Source organism: Nelumbo lutea, chromosome 2 (assembly GCF_056320005.1).
Source record: "Nelumbo lutea isolate HS-2025 chromosome 2, American lotus-T2T, whole genome shotgun sequence".
Classification (NCBI taxonomy): domain Eukaryota; kingdom Viridiplantae; phylum Streptophyta; class Magnoliopsida; order Proteales; family Nelumbonaceae; genus Nelumbo; species Nelumbo lutea.
This window is the reverse complement of record NC_142685.1, coordinates 51,450,044-51,467,162: the sequence shown is the minus strand read 5'-3', so window position 1 is coordinate 51,467,162 and position 17,119 is coordinate 51,450,044. Positions and strand designations below refer to the sequence as shown.

The following is a 17,119-nucleotide window of genomic DNA, read 5'->3' as shown; positions in this document are numbered from 1 at the left end:
CTCGGCCTAGTATTCTCGGGGGGACAGAGGAGGTCGCTCCCATCTTAGAAGCAAAGCTGAGCTGGATCGATCCACTCGTGAGCTTCCTGATAGACGGAACCCTCCCTGTAGAACGCAATGCCGCCAAGAGGGTGCAGCGCCAGGCGGCCAAATATGTCATAATAGACGAACGGTTATACTGACGGTCGTACACGCTCTCCTATTTGCGGTGCCTGCGACCTACCGAAGCTGAGTTTGTACTCCGCGACACTCATGAAGGCCTGTGCGGCGGACACTTGGGGGGCAGAGCACTCTCCCAAAAGGCACTTTGACAAGGATACTACTGGCTAACGATGAAGGCAGAAGTTGTCGAGCTCGTCAGAAAATGCGACAAGTGTCAGAAGCACACTAACATCCACCATCAACCTGCCTCCGACCTCAAATACCTCGCCAGCCCGTGGCCCTTTGCACAATGGGGCATCGACCTCCTTGGGCCATTCCCACCAGCAACAGGCGGAAGAAAATTATTAGTTGTTGCGGTAGATTATTTTATGAAGTGGATAGAAGCCGAACCTCTGGCAACTGTTACGGTCTGAAACATACAGAACTTCTTTTGGAAGAACATAGTATGTCGGTTCGGATTACCTCGGGTTCTAATTTCCGACAACGGAAAACAGTTCGAGGATATCAAGTTCCAGGAGTGGTGCCAGGACATGGGGATTCGGAAAAATTTCACGTTAGTCGCGCACCCATAGGCAAACGGTCAAACGGAAGTAATGAACAGAGCCATCCTGCGCGGGCTGAAAGCACGTCTAGATCGAGCTAAGGGATTGTGGGCCGAAGAGCTACCAAGTGTCTTATGGGCTCACCAAACGACCGAAAAAGCAGCAACGGGAGAAACCCCCTTCAACCTCACCTACGGCACTGAAGCGGTGATCCCGGCGGAAATCGAAATACCAATGTTGTGATTAGAAACATACGACGATCGGACGAACGGAGACGAGTTACGCATCAACCTCGACCTACTAGACGAGGTAAGGGACCTCGCGCACATCCGAACAGCGGCATACCAGCAGCAGGTAGCTCGCTACTACAATAGCAGAGTAAAGCGACGAAGCTTCCGAGTCGGCGACCTGGTCCTCCGAAAGATTATGGTGCCTGAACCCGGCGTCGGCAAGCTTGGACCTAATTGGGAAGGGCCCTATAAAGTAAAAACAGTGCTCGGGGGCGCATACGAACTCGAAACCTTGGAAGGCAAACGAGTACCCCGAACGTGGAACATCGTGAACTTGACGCGATACTACCTATAAACCACCTAGCGAAGTGGATGAAATCAGGCCATGTGCCACAAGGCAAGCCGAGGAACTTCAGCACATTATCAGCTCGGCAAAAATCAGTTCGCGGCATAAAAAGCCACGAAAATTTAAAAACCCGGCAAAGAAACAGCTCAGGGAAGATGAGCAAGGGGAAAAAGACTCCATTGCAAGAAATAGTACACTGGCAAAAAAAAAAAATTTACATGCCCGGAGCCACTTCTTCGCCATCGGAAGGCACTTCAACAACACCCGAAGGCCTTGCCTCTCCTTCAGAGTCCGGCTCGCCATCGGCAACATTGGCCATCTCCTGAGTAATGCGCGAAGTGGTTATGGCACTTACATCGAGGTTGGGGTATGTATTCCGGATCATCCACCGGCTCAACTTGAACCCCCTCCTGTAAGAGTCCACCATCAGATCGTCAAAACGCAGGGAGGCAATGTAGTCTTCAACTGCCTTCTTTTTGGCGTCTTCAATGCCTTGGGAAAAAATCTGTGTTCTCTCCCTAATGTCCTCCTGAAGATACTCGACTTGATGCTGCAAATCCAACTTCAAGTCCGCCATGTGCTTGACAACTACCCCCATGGCCTCGGCATCACGCTGAGACCTCGCCTGTCTGGCCATCGCGACGCGAGCAGCCTTTTCAGCAGCATAAGCAGCCGCCTCAGTAGCCCGGGTATTTGCCTCTGTAGCACGGAAGGCTTCTTCAGCAGCATGAGCAGCAGCCTCAACAGCTCGCGCCTGTCGCGAGCTCCTCTCCACTTGGGCCGCCAAGGCATGAATCGAAGAATTCACCTACCAAAAGAAACAAGTGAGCAAAATGACAACAGAAGCAACGGAATTAAATAAGACAGAATCTTACTTACCACCATGGCATGTGTTACGGCGCGGCAAGCGACCTGATTCAAGGGAAGATCGGTCTACGCCGCGACCTCCTCGGGGAAAGTAGCGTCCCTACTCTTCTGAAGAGCGTAGTTCGGCATCAACACGCTCCTAAACTCCCCTTGAGCTCCCGAGCCTGAGGGCCCAGCCCGTGTATGAGCAGACCCGGAGTGAGGAGCACTTGAGTACGCAGGAGCGCCCGTATGAGTGGTCTCAGCAAAAGGCGCACCGGCAGTCTCGTGCACCGGTGGAGTCACTTCGGGCTCCCTGGGCAGATCCTCTGTCGTATGGTCTGGGGCTTGGGGCTCCTCATCCAGGGGCAGCTCGTTACGAGTTCGCTTGGCGACCCGCTTCCTCCTCTTCATACCTTGGAACAAATGCCCGCCGCGAGTTCTCTCCGCATCCATCACACCTACAGAAACGAGTTCGACATCAAAAAAAAAAAAAGCCGCATAGCCAGAAACCTACCCGAACTCAGGCCGGCTGCAAAAAGCTTAGCCTTCGTTAAGTAGTGGTGGCACTTTAAGCCTTGTCGTGCCTACTGCCGGAGACCCTTCACCGTCTCTTTATCAAGAGTTACACCCAAGTCGGGAGCGGCCTCACCCCACCCGGTCTGAAAGGGCCGTCCTTGTGCACTTCGCACGCCGAAGTAGTCCCGCTTCCACGCCGGGACCTTGTTAGGAAGATCGTGCAGAAGCTTAAAACCCTGGCGAGGAGTAAGGTAATACGCCCGTCTCCCCCCAGGAAGAGGACCCGCCTGTCTCTTGAGCATCAAGATAGAGGAGAATATCTCTAAGTCCAAGGGGAAGTTCTGCTCGCAAAAAAGGGATATTGTCCCCACCAGGTTCCGAATAGAGTTCGGATGAAGCTGGCCAATGGTGACACCGAAGTGGTTTATGACTTCGATGAGAAGGGGATGGAAAGGAAGTCGCAACCCTGCAGCGAGCTGCTCTCGAAAAATCATGATCTCGTCAGGACCGTGTTCCCAAGGAAAGCTACCCGAAGGAATGAAATATGTGTACCCCCCAAGAAGACTGTAGGACAGAAGTATGGATTGAAGCCCCTCAGGCGTCATGGTCGAAGGACCAAACCTGTCTAGCATCCGACCTCGGCGGGAGGTAGACGCCAAACTGCCCGAAGCAACTTGGCCCACTGGTTCATAGTCTTCAAGCTCCACCTCAGGATCACTGAGGCAGTCTGGGGACACGGCTCGGTTGGTGGAACCTACGTCAGCCCTACTCGAAGAATCGTCTGAGCTATCAAAGCTAGACATTGGGGGAAAGATAGATTCAAGAAATTACTCACCGGAAAGTTTGAAGAACAAGCCAAAGAACCGTGAAGACTGTATAACCAGCCTTGACGCGAGCTGGAAAAGATTTGGACGCGAGTTGAAAGGTTAGACGCGAACTCAGTAGACAAACCGCAGAAGTGACAAACCAACCGGGGTCCCCCACTATTTATAGCTACAGTAACCAAGAATCGACCGTGGAGACTGAAGACGATCCGACGGCCCACGTTCTTACCGACCGCACAACCCTTAAAGTCGAGACGTGATTGGTGCACGTCTTTCCGAAAAAAGTGAAACGTCAGCACGTCTTTTTGAAACCGATGTCGCTTTGACACGCGTCTTTTCGAAGCTGACGTGCCGCACGTCTCCCTGACAGTCGACGTCGCACGTACAGCAGTGGTGTGCCTTTTTGAAATGACCCACTGTCATGTCCCAGCGGCGCGAGTTGGTTTGAAATTTAAAACGCGCGGTCACAACCACCAGCGTTCTTGAGTAAGCACGTTCCCAGCCTCCTCGGAAACCGAAAGAACCCTAGCAAAAGTGTCTCGTACAGTAAAGGTTTGAAGGATGGGACAAATCCACCAGCTACCTCGCGAAAACTCCCCGCACCATGGCAAGACCCTCGGCGCAAGGAGTGGGGGGCAATTGATGAAGGAAGATTTGGCCCGACCTCTTCATTATGTGACACGTGGCAGAAACGACAGCTCGGCAGAAGGGGCCAAGCCTAGGCGGGGACAAGGGAACACACCGCCGAACTGATCCACCTTGTAACAGCTCGGGATAGACTTCGCCGAACTGACCTTGTAACAGCTCGGGATAGACATCGCCGAACTAACCCACCTTGAAACAGCTCGAGATAGACTTCGCTGAACTGACCCACTTTGTAACAGCTCGGGATAGACATCGCCGAACTGACCCACCTTGTAACAGCTCGGGATACACTTCGCCGAGCTGACCCTTGTAACAGCTCGGGACACTTCGCCGAACTGACCCACCTTGTAACAGCTCGGGACACTTCGCCGAACTGACCTTGTAACAGCTCGGGACACTTCGCCGAACTGACCCACCTTGTAACAGCTCGGGACACTTCGCCGAACTGACCCACCTTGTAACAGTCCGGGATACCTCCGAGCCCAAGACCGCCTCGCTCAGCACTTCGCATCATCTTCTAGGCGCCAAAGCCAAACAAGTCGTACCATGCCTGACACCAGGGAAGTCCGTGCCCGAGGATGCCACGCCTGACTGACTTGGGATCTGACGTTTGGCAGTAGCACTCTAAACGGCCACCTGCCACCGCCACTGACGCCGTCATCTCCAGTTAGACGATTAGGCAGTGACGGTTCTGTCTCAACAGAAGGGACGACGATCGAGTTGACAAGCGCAAGGGTAATCATACCCGATCTGACAAGGGCCTCGGGACGAGTACATGAAGTGACTATAAGAGCCCCCTGCCCCCCGACAACGGAGGTATGCAAACTTTGCGCTATCTGGTATTACCTTGCTTTTGAAGGATTCTAACTTGAGCTTCGGAGCCTCTACACCGGGTTCACCCCGGAGCTTTCCCATCTCTTTCGTTTCAGGTCCCCTGCTACCCCGAATTCAGAAGCAAGACAGCGGACAGGTAAGACCAGCCGGATCGCACTCCATCACTACTTATACAATATATATACATATCAATTTTTAGGGGTAGTGTTTGATAGTGACAGTCTTTTCTCAAATAAATGCTGCCACTCCAATGTCAGTTAAAGTTAAAGTTCAAAGTATCAATACATACAACCATACATATCATGTGTTTGGATGAGTATTATACCACATATTTTTTCATATTTCCACAGGGGTTATAATTATATTATTAAATGGTTAAAAAAAATCAAAAGCCTTAAAATAGGCATTTTAGGGACCTACCGATACAATACAATATGCTAAATATAAAGCCTATCTTATCAAAACTTTGAACTACGTGCATTTTGAGTTTAATAGTCAAATTTTCGGTTTATTTTGATTTTGAGTTAAAACAATTATAAAACGCTTCTATTGGATGTTTCTTGTTTTAGAGGAAAAGTGTTAACGCCTCAAAGTCCCTAGCTAATATGGCGGTGACATGGTGCTGACGGTGATGAAAAATGCATATTCCTCATCAAATAAATAGGATTTAGTGGTGTTTGTATTTATTCAAGTATTAACATCATTTCAACTCAAAATAGTGTAGATTGAAAACACCAATTGTCTCCCGAAAATAATTTATTTGTTTGGGAAGCTGTTTTTAAGCTTTTTGTATGCACATGATACGTTACTTAGCCTCTATTTGAAAGAAGTATAAATACAAATATTTGGAGCACAAAACTTTATACTTTGTTGTATTTAGGGCTGTTGATAAGAATGTCCAATCTAGACCTGAGTCAGCTGGGTTTTTATCAGTACTAATCGATTTTGGGTTGAGCAAATATATAAATCGATATATCGGGTCAGTTTTCGGTTTTCTTGTGTGAAAATCGAAACCAATCCGATCCGAACCAAACTAGTCTTCTACTAGTTCGGTAGTTCCTAGTTTGAGTAGTTTCCTACTTAGCTATAACTAGTCTTCTACTAGAACTAGAAGGCCCATTAAGCAATTACAATTACAATAGGCAATCTATCATAGTTTCTAATTTTCTATAATCTTTTACACCAAATAGGCAACCCATTAGGCAATTACAATTAGAATTCAATTAAGTGTCCTTTTGTACAGAAGCAAAATCGAAACTGACCCAAACCGACCTAACCCGACTCAAACCGACCAGGTCGGTTTGGCCTATCAGTGAGTCGATTTCGGTTTCCACCTCAGATAACCCGATCAGGTCGAATCGGTTGGAAAAACCCCAATAAATCAACCCAATCTGACCCATAAACACCCTTAGTTGTATTTGTACTCCTTCCAAACTAAGCCTTAACGTCCTCAGTTGTCTTTTCGACTAAAGATTAGTGGCGTAACCTTGTAATCGTAGATTTTTCTAATATTCATGATAATGTATTATGCACAGCATCTTACCTCCCAAAATATCTTATGTTGATTTTTTCTTTCCGCTTTATTGACCAACTTTGTAGTGTTCTTTTAGAATTGAGTATTGAGCCTTCATGGTAAACAAAGCTTTATTAATCCGAATAAAACTTCTTCATTTTTAAGATGGGCAAATAACTTTTTTAATTGAGGGAAAAATTTATAAAACATGGTAAAACAAGTTTATTCGTTTTAATATTAGATTTTTATGAATAAAAAGATCATTATATTGGTAAGTGAAGTTAACTAGGTAAATAACTTAATATTACATAAGATATTTCGGTAGCATCATCACATCCAACGTTTAAGTTTTTAGAGTATGAAGGCGTGCCCATATCATCCACCGTCAAAAGGCGGAAGTTTTAGAGATTTTTTTTCGTGCCCAACGAAGTGTTAAGTATTAACAAACACGATTACGTGGAAGGACACCACACGCTTTCTTATATTAGGCCACGTCATTTCTCAAACGAACAGTTCTTCTACTCTCATTTTCCTCATTGTGAACTTGTGACTATGATTGATGGTGAGGACGATGATAAGGATTAAGCAAATTAAGGCGATTAATTAATATTTAATCAGCAAAACTCAAAGCATTAAATGATAACTAATTAAAAAATCCCATCGCATTTCTCTTTGTTGCCAGGTGGCAACACCGACGGAGGGCACATACAATTACCAAAGGACCCACCTTCATGAATGACCGAAATATCCTAGACTTTTATGACCAAGCAGCAAGCACCCTCCAAAGTCCAAACCAAACGAAACATCTAAGAAGGTGAGAAAACAGATGAAGCAAATGGACCGCCGATACTAAGCGGACGGCCAAAATCAATTAATTAATTTAATTAAAAAAACCCGGTTCACGATCTCCGGATAACGACGCAGGGATAAAGCCGTTTGAATTAACGTTTCATAATTTGATTAGGTCAACTTCTACAGTTAAAAAAGCATAATTTAGAACCCAACATGACGAACCTACCCTCGACAGTCGACGCGACTGGACGAGGGTACAAGAACCGAACATTGTGCAACAGTCAATGAATTATAAACTTATGGAACTAAAAACAGGGAAAGACAAGTTAAGCTTTCCATTTTTATACTAACCGATAACAATACACTTTAATTAAACAAAAATAAAAAATAAAAGAAAAAAACTGAGAGAGAGAGAGAGAAGTCTCTCAATACAAAATATGTTAGTCTCTTCTGTATGGCAAGATTATAAAAGAATTTGGACTTGCAGAATTATAATACTGGGTTTGTCGGCTCAATCTTTGGAGCACAAGTCGCTTCCTGGAAACTCATTGAACGGTGCTCGCTCTCTGTGCTATATATATAACAAATGGGTTCTTGCTCGTTTCTCCAATAATGTTAGAAGCATTTCATCAGTCATGAGGTCATGAATCCATTGATCGAATTACTAACCAAACATTTAGTTCTATATATATTGTATAATTTCATCCCTAAATAATTCATATATACCTAAACCTGTTATGTATTATTTCTTCTGCATCTACCGACATAAACAAGTTAGAATTTTATTCTCTTCTTTTTCTCTCTATGTGGGAGGAGAGTTTTGTAATTTCGTGCTGTAACCATGTCAATGATCTAGAAGGAATAGATAAGAGCAGACCAATTTCCCAATGGAATTAACGCTCAACAGAAACATCCTCCCCACACCACCACCGACTCGTTGACTATCCCTACTTGCCTTCTTTGTCTCTCTCTCTGCTTCATGCAAATCGTTGCTTGAAATGGAAACCGATCCTCCTAGCCCTGAGAATTTAGACCAGGTTTCAGGGACGTCGTCGGATGAGCAGGGCCAGAGCCATCAGGCGAGGTCCTACGGGTGTACTTTCTGCAAGAGAGGGTTCTCTAATGCACAGGCACTAGGGGGCCACATGAACATTCATAGGAAAGATAGGGCAAAGCTCAAACAGCCTTCTAGTAGTAGTAGCAGCCAACTTTCGTTGGATATCAGCCAGAAGAATCCTTCCCATCCTGCTGCGGTCTCTACAGAGTATGAATTAGCGGAGTTGGAGACTAGAGATGACAGAAAGAGCAGTCTTAATTGGGCATGTGTCGTTGGCAGCAGAGAAGATGTTGAGAGAGAGGAAATCCGTGTGGGAGAACTCCGGCAGCTGTCTTTGTTTGTTGAGATGCCTTCAGGCAGTAGTGGAGATCGACGTTCAGGTAGTTGTGGTGCTGGGCGTGAAGAAAGGAGGATGCAGTCAACCTATTGCTCGGCTGAAGAGGGTTTGGACCTAGAGCTTCGGCTGGGACCAGAGCCTCAGGATACATCTACACCGGGTACCAGAGAATTCTTTTAAATTTTATTGAATTCCATGGTCATCCTTTTTCTTCTTATTCTTCATCTTATTATGACTGACCTTGTCGAAAGATGATTTAATTATATAGTTTCTATGGTAAAGGAGTGAAACGAAAAATAATTAATCTTTTTTTTTAGTTTTCACACATTAATGTAAGAAAGGTTCAGAAAATCAAAGGTTTATTTCTCTAATCCTTCTTGAAAATCCCAGAAAAAGAGAGACTATAAATATATATAATATTCATTTTCCCTTCCCTTCATCAATTCCTTCTCTGCTAGCTAGTAATAATTTGTATTATCTGATCGTCATGTTTATATTTTCAATCTGGAAAGAAGCTCTGAGATGGCATGCCTACTGCGACAGAATATAAGCTCAGTTTTGCAAGACATTGAAATATAAAATGACTTACAAAAATTCAATAGAATATATTAATAAACAGTTGGTGTGAGTCAGTGAGTGTGTGTGAAATTAAACAATATTCTCAGTGCTGCACATACATATTCTAACTTCTAGGGCTAACAAAAATCAACACAATTAGAAATAGCAAACGAATAATCCTCCCAAGGTTTTCTTGAAAGGAGACAAATGCTCCCTTTGAAAATGCGATTAGTTCACCACCAACCAACTCCCATTTGTCACCATCAACCTTGCTCAAGATTTCCTCCCGTTTAAAGCCAGCGTTTCTGGTCTAAAGAAGGTTTACCCAACAGAGGACCATCATAAAAATTATCTTTAATATTTTAATAATAAATGAATAATGCATGGAATATAATGATCCCCAACAACTTCCACTTTAATGAGTGATAAGTAGTAACCTTTAGAACGTCCATGGTGGATGTGCCTTATTAGTAACTTAAAACAGGTTTTTTATTTTTTTCATTTGTACTCTGATGCATTTATACTAGTGCAATTGAAATTGCACTATAAGCAAAGAGAGCCTTAGCTTGCAAATTTGCTCTGAATCAGCAGACAAGGGCAACTGCAAGCTTCTTGCATACCTGAAACTCATACTACACCCAAAGTTCAAACATACTGCAAAAGTAAGCCCATAATATCATGTACCACCAAGAAAGTGTCGATCAACTCTTTTCCCATGGTAACAACTGACAAGTACTAGCTGTGGGTCTCTAGCTAGTATTTATCAGACCATCGAGGAGGGTTGTAGTTTCTGCTACCAGCTTAGTGGTTGGTCTTACCCATGACTCAACGCAAATATTAGATTCCCATTCTCATCTCTAATGCAACCACCAACCCCACTATTCTCTAGAGTGGTTATAACTTCCATAGTTCTTGCACGCAAACCATTCTTATGTCCTGTGCGGCTCAGTTTGGAAAGAGTACAAATACAAATAGATAATACAAAATACCAGGTCTTGCACTCTTACATATTTGTATTTGTACGCCTTCCAAACTGAGTTGTAAATACAAAACAAAGTGAGGATTTATTTCAAGGTTGTCTCGGTCTAGGACATAGAGAACATTGGTTTCAAATTTCAATAGTAATAAAGGGGGTCACCTCTTAATGTAGATCATGCATAAGCAGAAAATATTTTTAGAAGTAGCAAAACTTTATAGAATTCAGAAATTTACATTAAGGTTCAGTTTGGAAAGAGTGAGAGTGCAAAGCCTTGTATTTTGTAATGTTTTGTATGTATTTGCACTGTATATACATTCACTTTTTTCCAAGAATTGCAATCAGGTTTGATGGACTGGTATAGGATTATGTACCTAAAGAAAATATAGTTAGAGGTTTTAATACAGAATTAAGGGTTAATCGAATATGATTAATTCCAAGTATGTAATTAAAAATTGGAATTATATATGTGTTGTACTTTGTCTTAGGGTTTCGATGTAGTAACACCAGAAATAGATCTAATATGGAATCACATGCCACATTCACCAGTTCTCTCAATCAGGTTCCTCTGTGCAATTCATGGAGTAATTGATTATATCATCAAAATTATTTTATTAGGAATATAGAACTTCAAATATATATATATATATATATATATATATATATATATTATATTTCCACAGATAATAATTAGATAACTAGATAAAAAGAATTTAGAAATAGTGTAAAATATAAAAAACCATACAGACGGTAAGTAATCTCCCATACCTAACAAGTAACAATTATTTCTAGATTCCAAATCCTTTCTGAGTATTACAATGCATACACCTACACACGTGGGCCCTTCTATAAATCCTTGTTTTCATTGTCCACCCTCAAAAAGTGAAACATGGAAATGAAATTACCAATAAGTCTTATCGTTGCTGTCTGGCTACACAAAAATGTAGTGGTTACTCAAAAGGTAGTGCTTCTTTCTCCCTCTACTCCACCAAGTATAACTTTAGACATGAAATGTATGTATATGTATATAGATAGATATGTATGTATGTATATATATGTATGTATATATCAATATAGATGACCTTGATTATATATTTCGTATGATTTTGATTGTAATTCATAGTGTTGAGAAATTTTCCTTAAAATTAAGATATAGAAACTCTGACATTTTCTTTTCCAGCTGAACCAAATATAACCTTGGCATACTAGATTTCATTTTCTTATTTTTAAAGACTAATCCCTGATGAATAAGTAGCATTTCACTTAGAAAACCAATCATTGAAAGGCTTAATATAACTGGTTGAACCATAGCATAGGAAACCTACAGGCCACCTTGCCAAACAGAAAAAATCTCCATTCGAATGGCATAAAGGTTTCATCACTACTAAGAGTGTAAATTAATTCCTCCTCATCATTATAACAGTCTATGACAATAGCAAGAGATCTCATTTTGAATCTCCTAACTTTAGATATCAAATTAAAATGTTAGAGTCCTACCCTCTTTGCCATTAGTCAATTACTACTTTAGTTTGTTATTTGCAACCCTATACCTATAGGTAGTTCTGGGCTAAGGGGGGTGAGGTGGATAGGGGTCCCTTTCCCTAGGAACAGGATGTAAACCATTCAAGAAGAGTAAGGCATGGTGAAACCATACAATCAGGATCTGATTGTACCAAAGAAAAATAATAAAGATGTCTGTGATCTGAGGAGATAGCATTCTTAGACTGTTAGACATATAGCTAGGAGAATATCATAAGTTTACGGCCTTATGCATGGTACTGTTACTATTATTTCATCTGCTTTATGATTTTCATGTATCATTATTATCCAAGGGAGGATCAGAGGTCTTTGGTGTCTGTTAGTTGCATGGTTTGCAGTTCTGTTCTTTACTGGGCGTCTGACTGGTTGTAGTGCTCCTTAAGTTATTTTTTTCTCAAGTGAAGTGTAGAAACTTTTCTAACAATTTGTGCCTCAGAGCCCAATTCATTTTTTCTATTTTTATGTCTTCATAAGACCAAATTCTCAGACTATTACCAAAAAAACATTTTTTGTTTTGACAGTAGTTGCTTGGTGCAAAAACACAATTTTCCTTACCAATGTTACAAAACTATTGTAAGCCTATATATTACACGCTTGTGGTGTAAAAGTTTGTACTATGAGGCTATGTTTGGGAATGCTTAAAAATAAGTGACTATTTGAAATAAGTGCTTATTTGAGCTGGGATTATATCGTTAAACAGTTATTGGTGTTTGGAAAATAAGCCTAAAATAAGTGTTTATTTTAAAAATAAGAACTTATTTTTTAAACCCAAATTTCTAGGTTTTTTTAAGTGCTTATACAATAAACACTTATTCAATTTTTTTCTTTTAAAATTATCCCTAGCTGAATTTTAAAATATCACTTATAAAATTATCCATAGTTGAATTTTATAAAATTGGTTTTGTAAAGTACTTTCATAAAAATGATTTTAATAAAGTGTTTGCATAAAAGTTCTTTCGTAAAAGTACTTTTATAAAAGTGTTTTTGTGTATAAGTATTTCTCATAAAATTACTTTTATAAAAGTGTTTTTAATTTAAAAAAAATACTTTCATAAAGACATTTTAAAATTTTGAAAAAAATGAAGGACAAAATAATTACAAATGCTTATTTAAGTACTTATGAGAAAAAAGTACTACCAAACGCCCAATATAAAATAAGTACTTGTTTTTTAAAATATGTAATTGAAAAAAATTAGACGCCAAATACAAATAAGTGCTTATTGAAATAAGCACATATTTTTAACATAAACACTCCAAAACATGGCCTAAGACCACTAAACTAGGATGCAAAAAACACATTTTTCTAGACCTAGTGCAGCTTTTTGGTTGGTTGGGCCCTTCTTTATTTATGATTGTATAGATTTTTGGTTGGGTTTCGCCCGGTGGTTTTGAACCCTTTGGTTGTCCACGGGTTGGTGGAGGTGTCTTAATTTGACTCTTTTGTATTTACTTCTCTCTCTCTCCCTCTATATATAATTTCAATAAAATTTCTATTTTACTACAGAGAATGCACTATTATAGAATTATTTTCTTCAGGTATGGATGCAACATTTTACCAAACGAGCCAAGCCTGCAGCATTCACAATTCCACAGCATTTCTCAAAACTTATCTATGATGATCAAATGATGGGAAAATCGCTTTAACAGAAAAGTGGTCAATCACACAAAACGTTGCCACATTTACTCCGTCAAGTCATCTACTCGTTTGTAATCACGATTTGCTGCCTGATGCAAAATTTATACTTTTTCTATCATTAATAGCGCAAATCTAAAGCGAAATTTACACCAACTTCCACCTACCTTTCTTCTCTACCCTATAAAATTTGGACCACTTGGCATATGCATCTAGGTTCCTACCACGCCTCCTAAAGAAATAGCCCTCCTACCCTCATTCCCTTGCATGTAAGACAGAGATAACATCATCTTCTTGACTATTTTACTTATCCTAAACAAATAAGACGAAGTCAAATTGCAATAAAAGCAAACCATAATTTACCTCAACTTATTTGCATTTTGACCCGGACCGGGCACAGAATCATTTTGGCCACTGATTCTCAGATCAAACGGTCCAATCGTCCGATTCAAATGGATGGCCCATTATAATTTAATAAAATAAAAAATAATTAAAAAAAAAAGTCAAAAATCATTATCTGGGTTGATGGGTCGATGGTTCGACCACCCAGGACCAGATCAAGTCAACGGTTTTTGGCCCAGGAACAGTTTTAGAGTGAAATGGAACTGGTTGCCTGACCAGTTCCTAGGTCAACTGATCCAACCATCTGGTCTGGTCCTGTTTTCAAAACCATGATCCCAACCTGACCCAAAGGTTTTTGGGTTGGGTTGGGTAGGATTCGTGTTGGGTTTAGGTTGGAATGATTTTTCTCTACTTGCTTTTGACAGGTGACTTCTCTCTAATTCCTTTAAACTTAAATTTGTTGACATACATATATTATACAAATATATTGACAAATGGATAAATAAATAGCTAGATAGATAAATGTTTGTATGCATGCATACTTAGGTACAAACATTTATGGATGTATAATCGTCCAAGCATGCATACATAGACATAGGTACTTGCATACATAAATACTTGTTCAAATAATATTTATATTTACAAATACTAATATATGTGTATGTGCTTTGCACGTGACAAATTTTGTGAAATTTCCTACAATTTTTTTATATTTTTGTCTATAAAAATTATTCTTATTTGCCACACTTATTATGGTTCATTCATATAGAGATATACCTAAATGTTTTCTATGTAATTTATATTTTTGCATATTTTTGTATTTTTATTTTTTAAAAATTAATTATTTAGTTATAATTTCATGAGTTGACAGTACAGAGTTTCTATCTTGTTCAATTTTTTTCCATTTTTATCTCTTTTTTTTATTATTTAATGATGAAAACAATGGTTGACAAACATGACCCAAAAGATTGAATTGTTACCCATCACTAGGAAAAATCTTTCATTTTTGGGTTGGTTTTAAATTTCAAAATTTAAACTTTATTTTCAGCATCAATAAAGTATTTATTATTTATCACACTTATTTTTCATTAATATGATTAATATAAAATATTAAATAGTGTCAAAATTTTATTTACAAAACTTTTTATTATTAGATAATTTTTTTGTGCTTTTATATTTTTCTCATTTGGTTGACACACTTGACTTGAAAGGTTGAATTTTATACCCACCATCACAAAACTAATTTTTAATTTTGGGTTGGTTTTAAATTTATATTTCATTAGAACATCAATAAGAATATAATTATTATTTGTTATTTATTTATATTTTAAAGTTTCTTATTTGATTATGAAATCATGGATTAATCCACATGACCTAGATGGTTGAATTGCTTACTCACCACCATGATAGAAAAAAGTTCAATTTTGGGTAAATTTTAAAAACATGTATTTTATATCATTAAATGTATTGGATATAGATCTAATTGAAAGAATTTATTTGTTTTTATTTTATGAAAATATTATGTTAAATATAGGATTCAATAAAAGAATAGGAGTTAATACCCTAAGATAAGACTTAATGAGAGGGAACTAAATGAAGAGTAATGTAGTAGTTCAAATTACATTTTGAGATCTCACAAGGACCAAATTCAAAAATAGAGATATTCTATTCAAGGAAAAGATTCAATGAATGTTAATGGGAATTAATAATTTAAATATGAGACTTAATGAAAGGGATTTAAATGAAAAGAAAAGTGATTTTTCAAATTACATTTCCATCCTTAAAATTAGACAAGGACCAAAGTCAAAAATTGAGGTAATTTAGCCAAACAAAAGTTCCCCCCTATTATTCAAACTTTCAATAATACTAGTAAGTATGCACATGCTTTGCACGCAGAAATTCTAAATGATGATAATGATAATAATAATGTATCCAAAATTTTCTATAAAATTCATATAATTTTTATTTTTTATATGATTTGTTTCTCACTAATAATCGGATGCATATTGCAAAATCTAAATATGATTATGTAAGCACCTCATATTGAGCTACAAAGTTTTGGGTATCATTAGCAGCCTACCTACTTGGGTGGACTTCTTTTTTTGTAATGTTTTATCCTCTTAGTGTTTTTTTGTTCATTTATCAAAAGAAATATAAGATTTAAAGATAGGGAATTGAATGAGGTGAAAATTGTTGTTCAAACTATATTTTAAACCTCGCAATTAAATTCAAAAAATGAGTATTTTAGTCAAAAGAAAGTTCCACAATCTTATTCATATTTTTAATAGTGGTGTAAATATAGAGTTATAGATGTGTTCAATTTTTTTCTATTATTTTTCTATTTTTATGTGTAAAAATAGTACCATTATGTACACTTATTTTTTGCTTAATATAATAATATGTGATTGTTGCTGTGCGGATTGGCTGGGGGCAATGAAGTAAGTTCACTCTTCAGGGTCCGAATGTTGGCCGAGGACCCCAGGGCCTCAGAAAAGATTGACTGAAGCCGAGGTAAAGTATTCCTTTCGAGGACTATGGTAGCCGAGGACTACAAGTCGAGGCGAAGTCCCTGGTGACCAAAGATACTACAAGACAGGATGTGTTAGAGGCCTCAGAGTAGATACCCAAGGCAGAGCCTTCGACACTCAAATTAGTACGAGGCGTAGAGTAGGGGAGAATGTAGGAGAGCACTTGGAGAGAGGCCTCGGATGCACCAGATCTCCCTGAATTAATGATAAGAAGACAAGGTTGGTGCAGGGAGTAAATGAGTGAGTGATGTTGGAGTCTCTCTGTTCCGACACCCTTTAAGGGGCAGTCACCTCTTATTTATACTTGAGCGTGCTGGGGGTAGGTGAAGATGAACGCCCCGAATGAAAGTCGTACGAGGCCAGGCTGCAAGTCTTGGCAGGTACGTCTAACGATTATGTGGTTGGCTTCGTACAGAGGCAGCAGGGCTCCCTCCTACTGTGTCTGATGCTGTCAAGTGTCAATGGGCTGGGCCAAGCTAACCCACATCACTTGCCCCCCACTTCTCGAGACTAAGGTGAGGCCTTGACTTTGGTTGGTAATGAGGGTAGTATCGAAGTAAGGCTACGGCTTCAATCGTTGGGAGTAGTGGTCGTTACGCCTTCAGATTTGTTAGCCAAGGGATGTCCTGCGGTGGTGTCATTTTTGCTATGCCGTCCCTCTTCAGTTCGGAAGCGCATGCAGTGTGGATGCCTCGGCTTGGCAGAGATGTCCCGTATCACGCACGGGCAGGTCACGTTAGGGGGGCTACCGTGCAAGGGACGGTCGTCCCAGGAGTCACGTATTTGTCCGGTTGAATGGTCTGCCCAGTGGTCCATGATGAGTGGGCCTTTCGGTTTGCTTAGCGGGTTGCCACAGGCAATCTTCGCGGTCCACCCAGCATCATTTCGCCTTCTAA

General features: G+C 40.1%; 1 protein-coding gene across 1 annotated transcript; it reads left to right on the top strand.

The window, feature by feature from the left end:
• Positions 1-8,099: 8,099 nt before the first annotated feature.
• Positions 8,100-9,090, top strand: LOC148870641 (uncharacterized). Its single transcript, XM_088973728.1, has one exon. The coding sequence runs from the start codon at positions 8,252-8,254 to the stop codon at positions 8,825-8,827; it is 576 nt and encodes a 191-aa protein (XP_088829854.1). The 5' UTR covers positions 8,100-8,251; the 3' UTR covers positions 8,828-9,090.
• Positions 9,091-17,119: the final 8,029 nt, after the last annotated feature.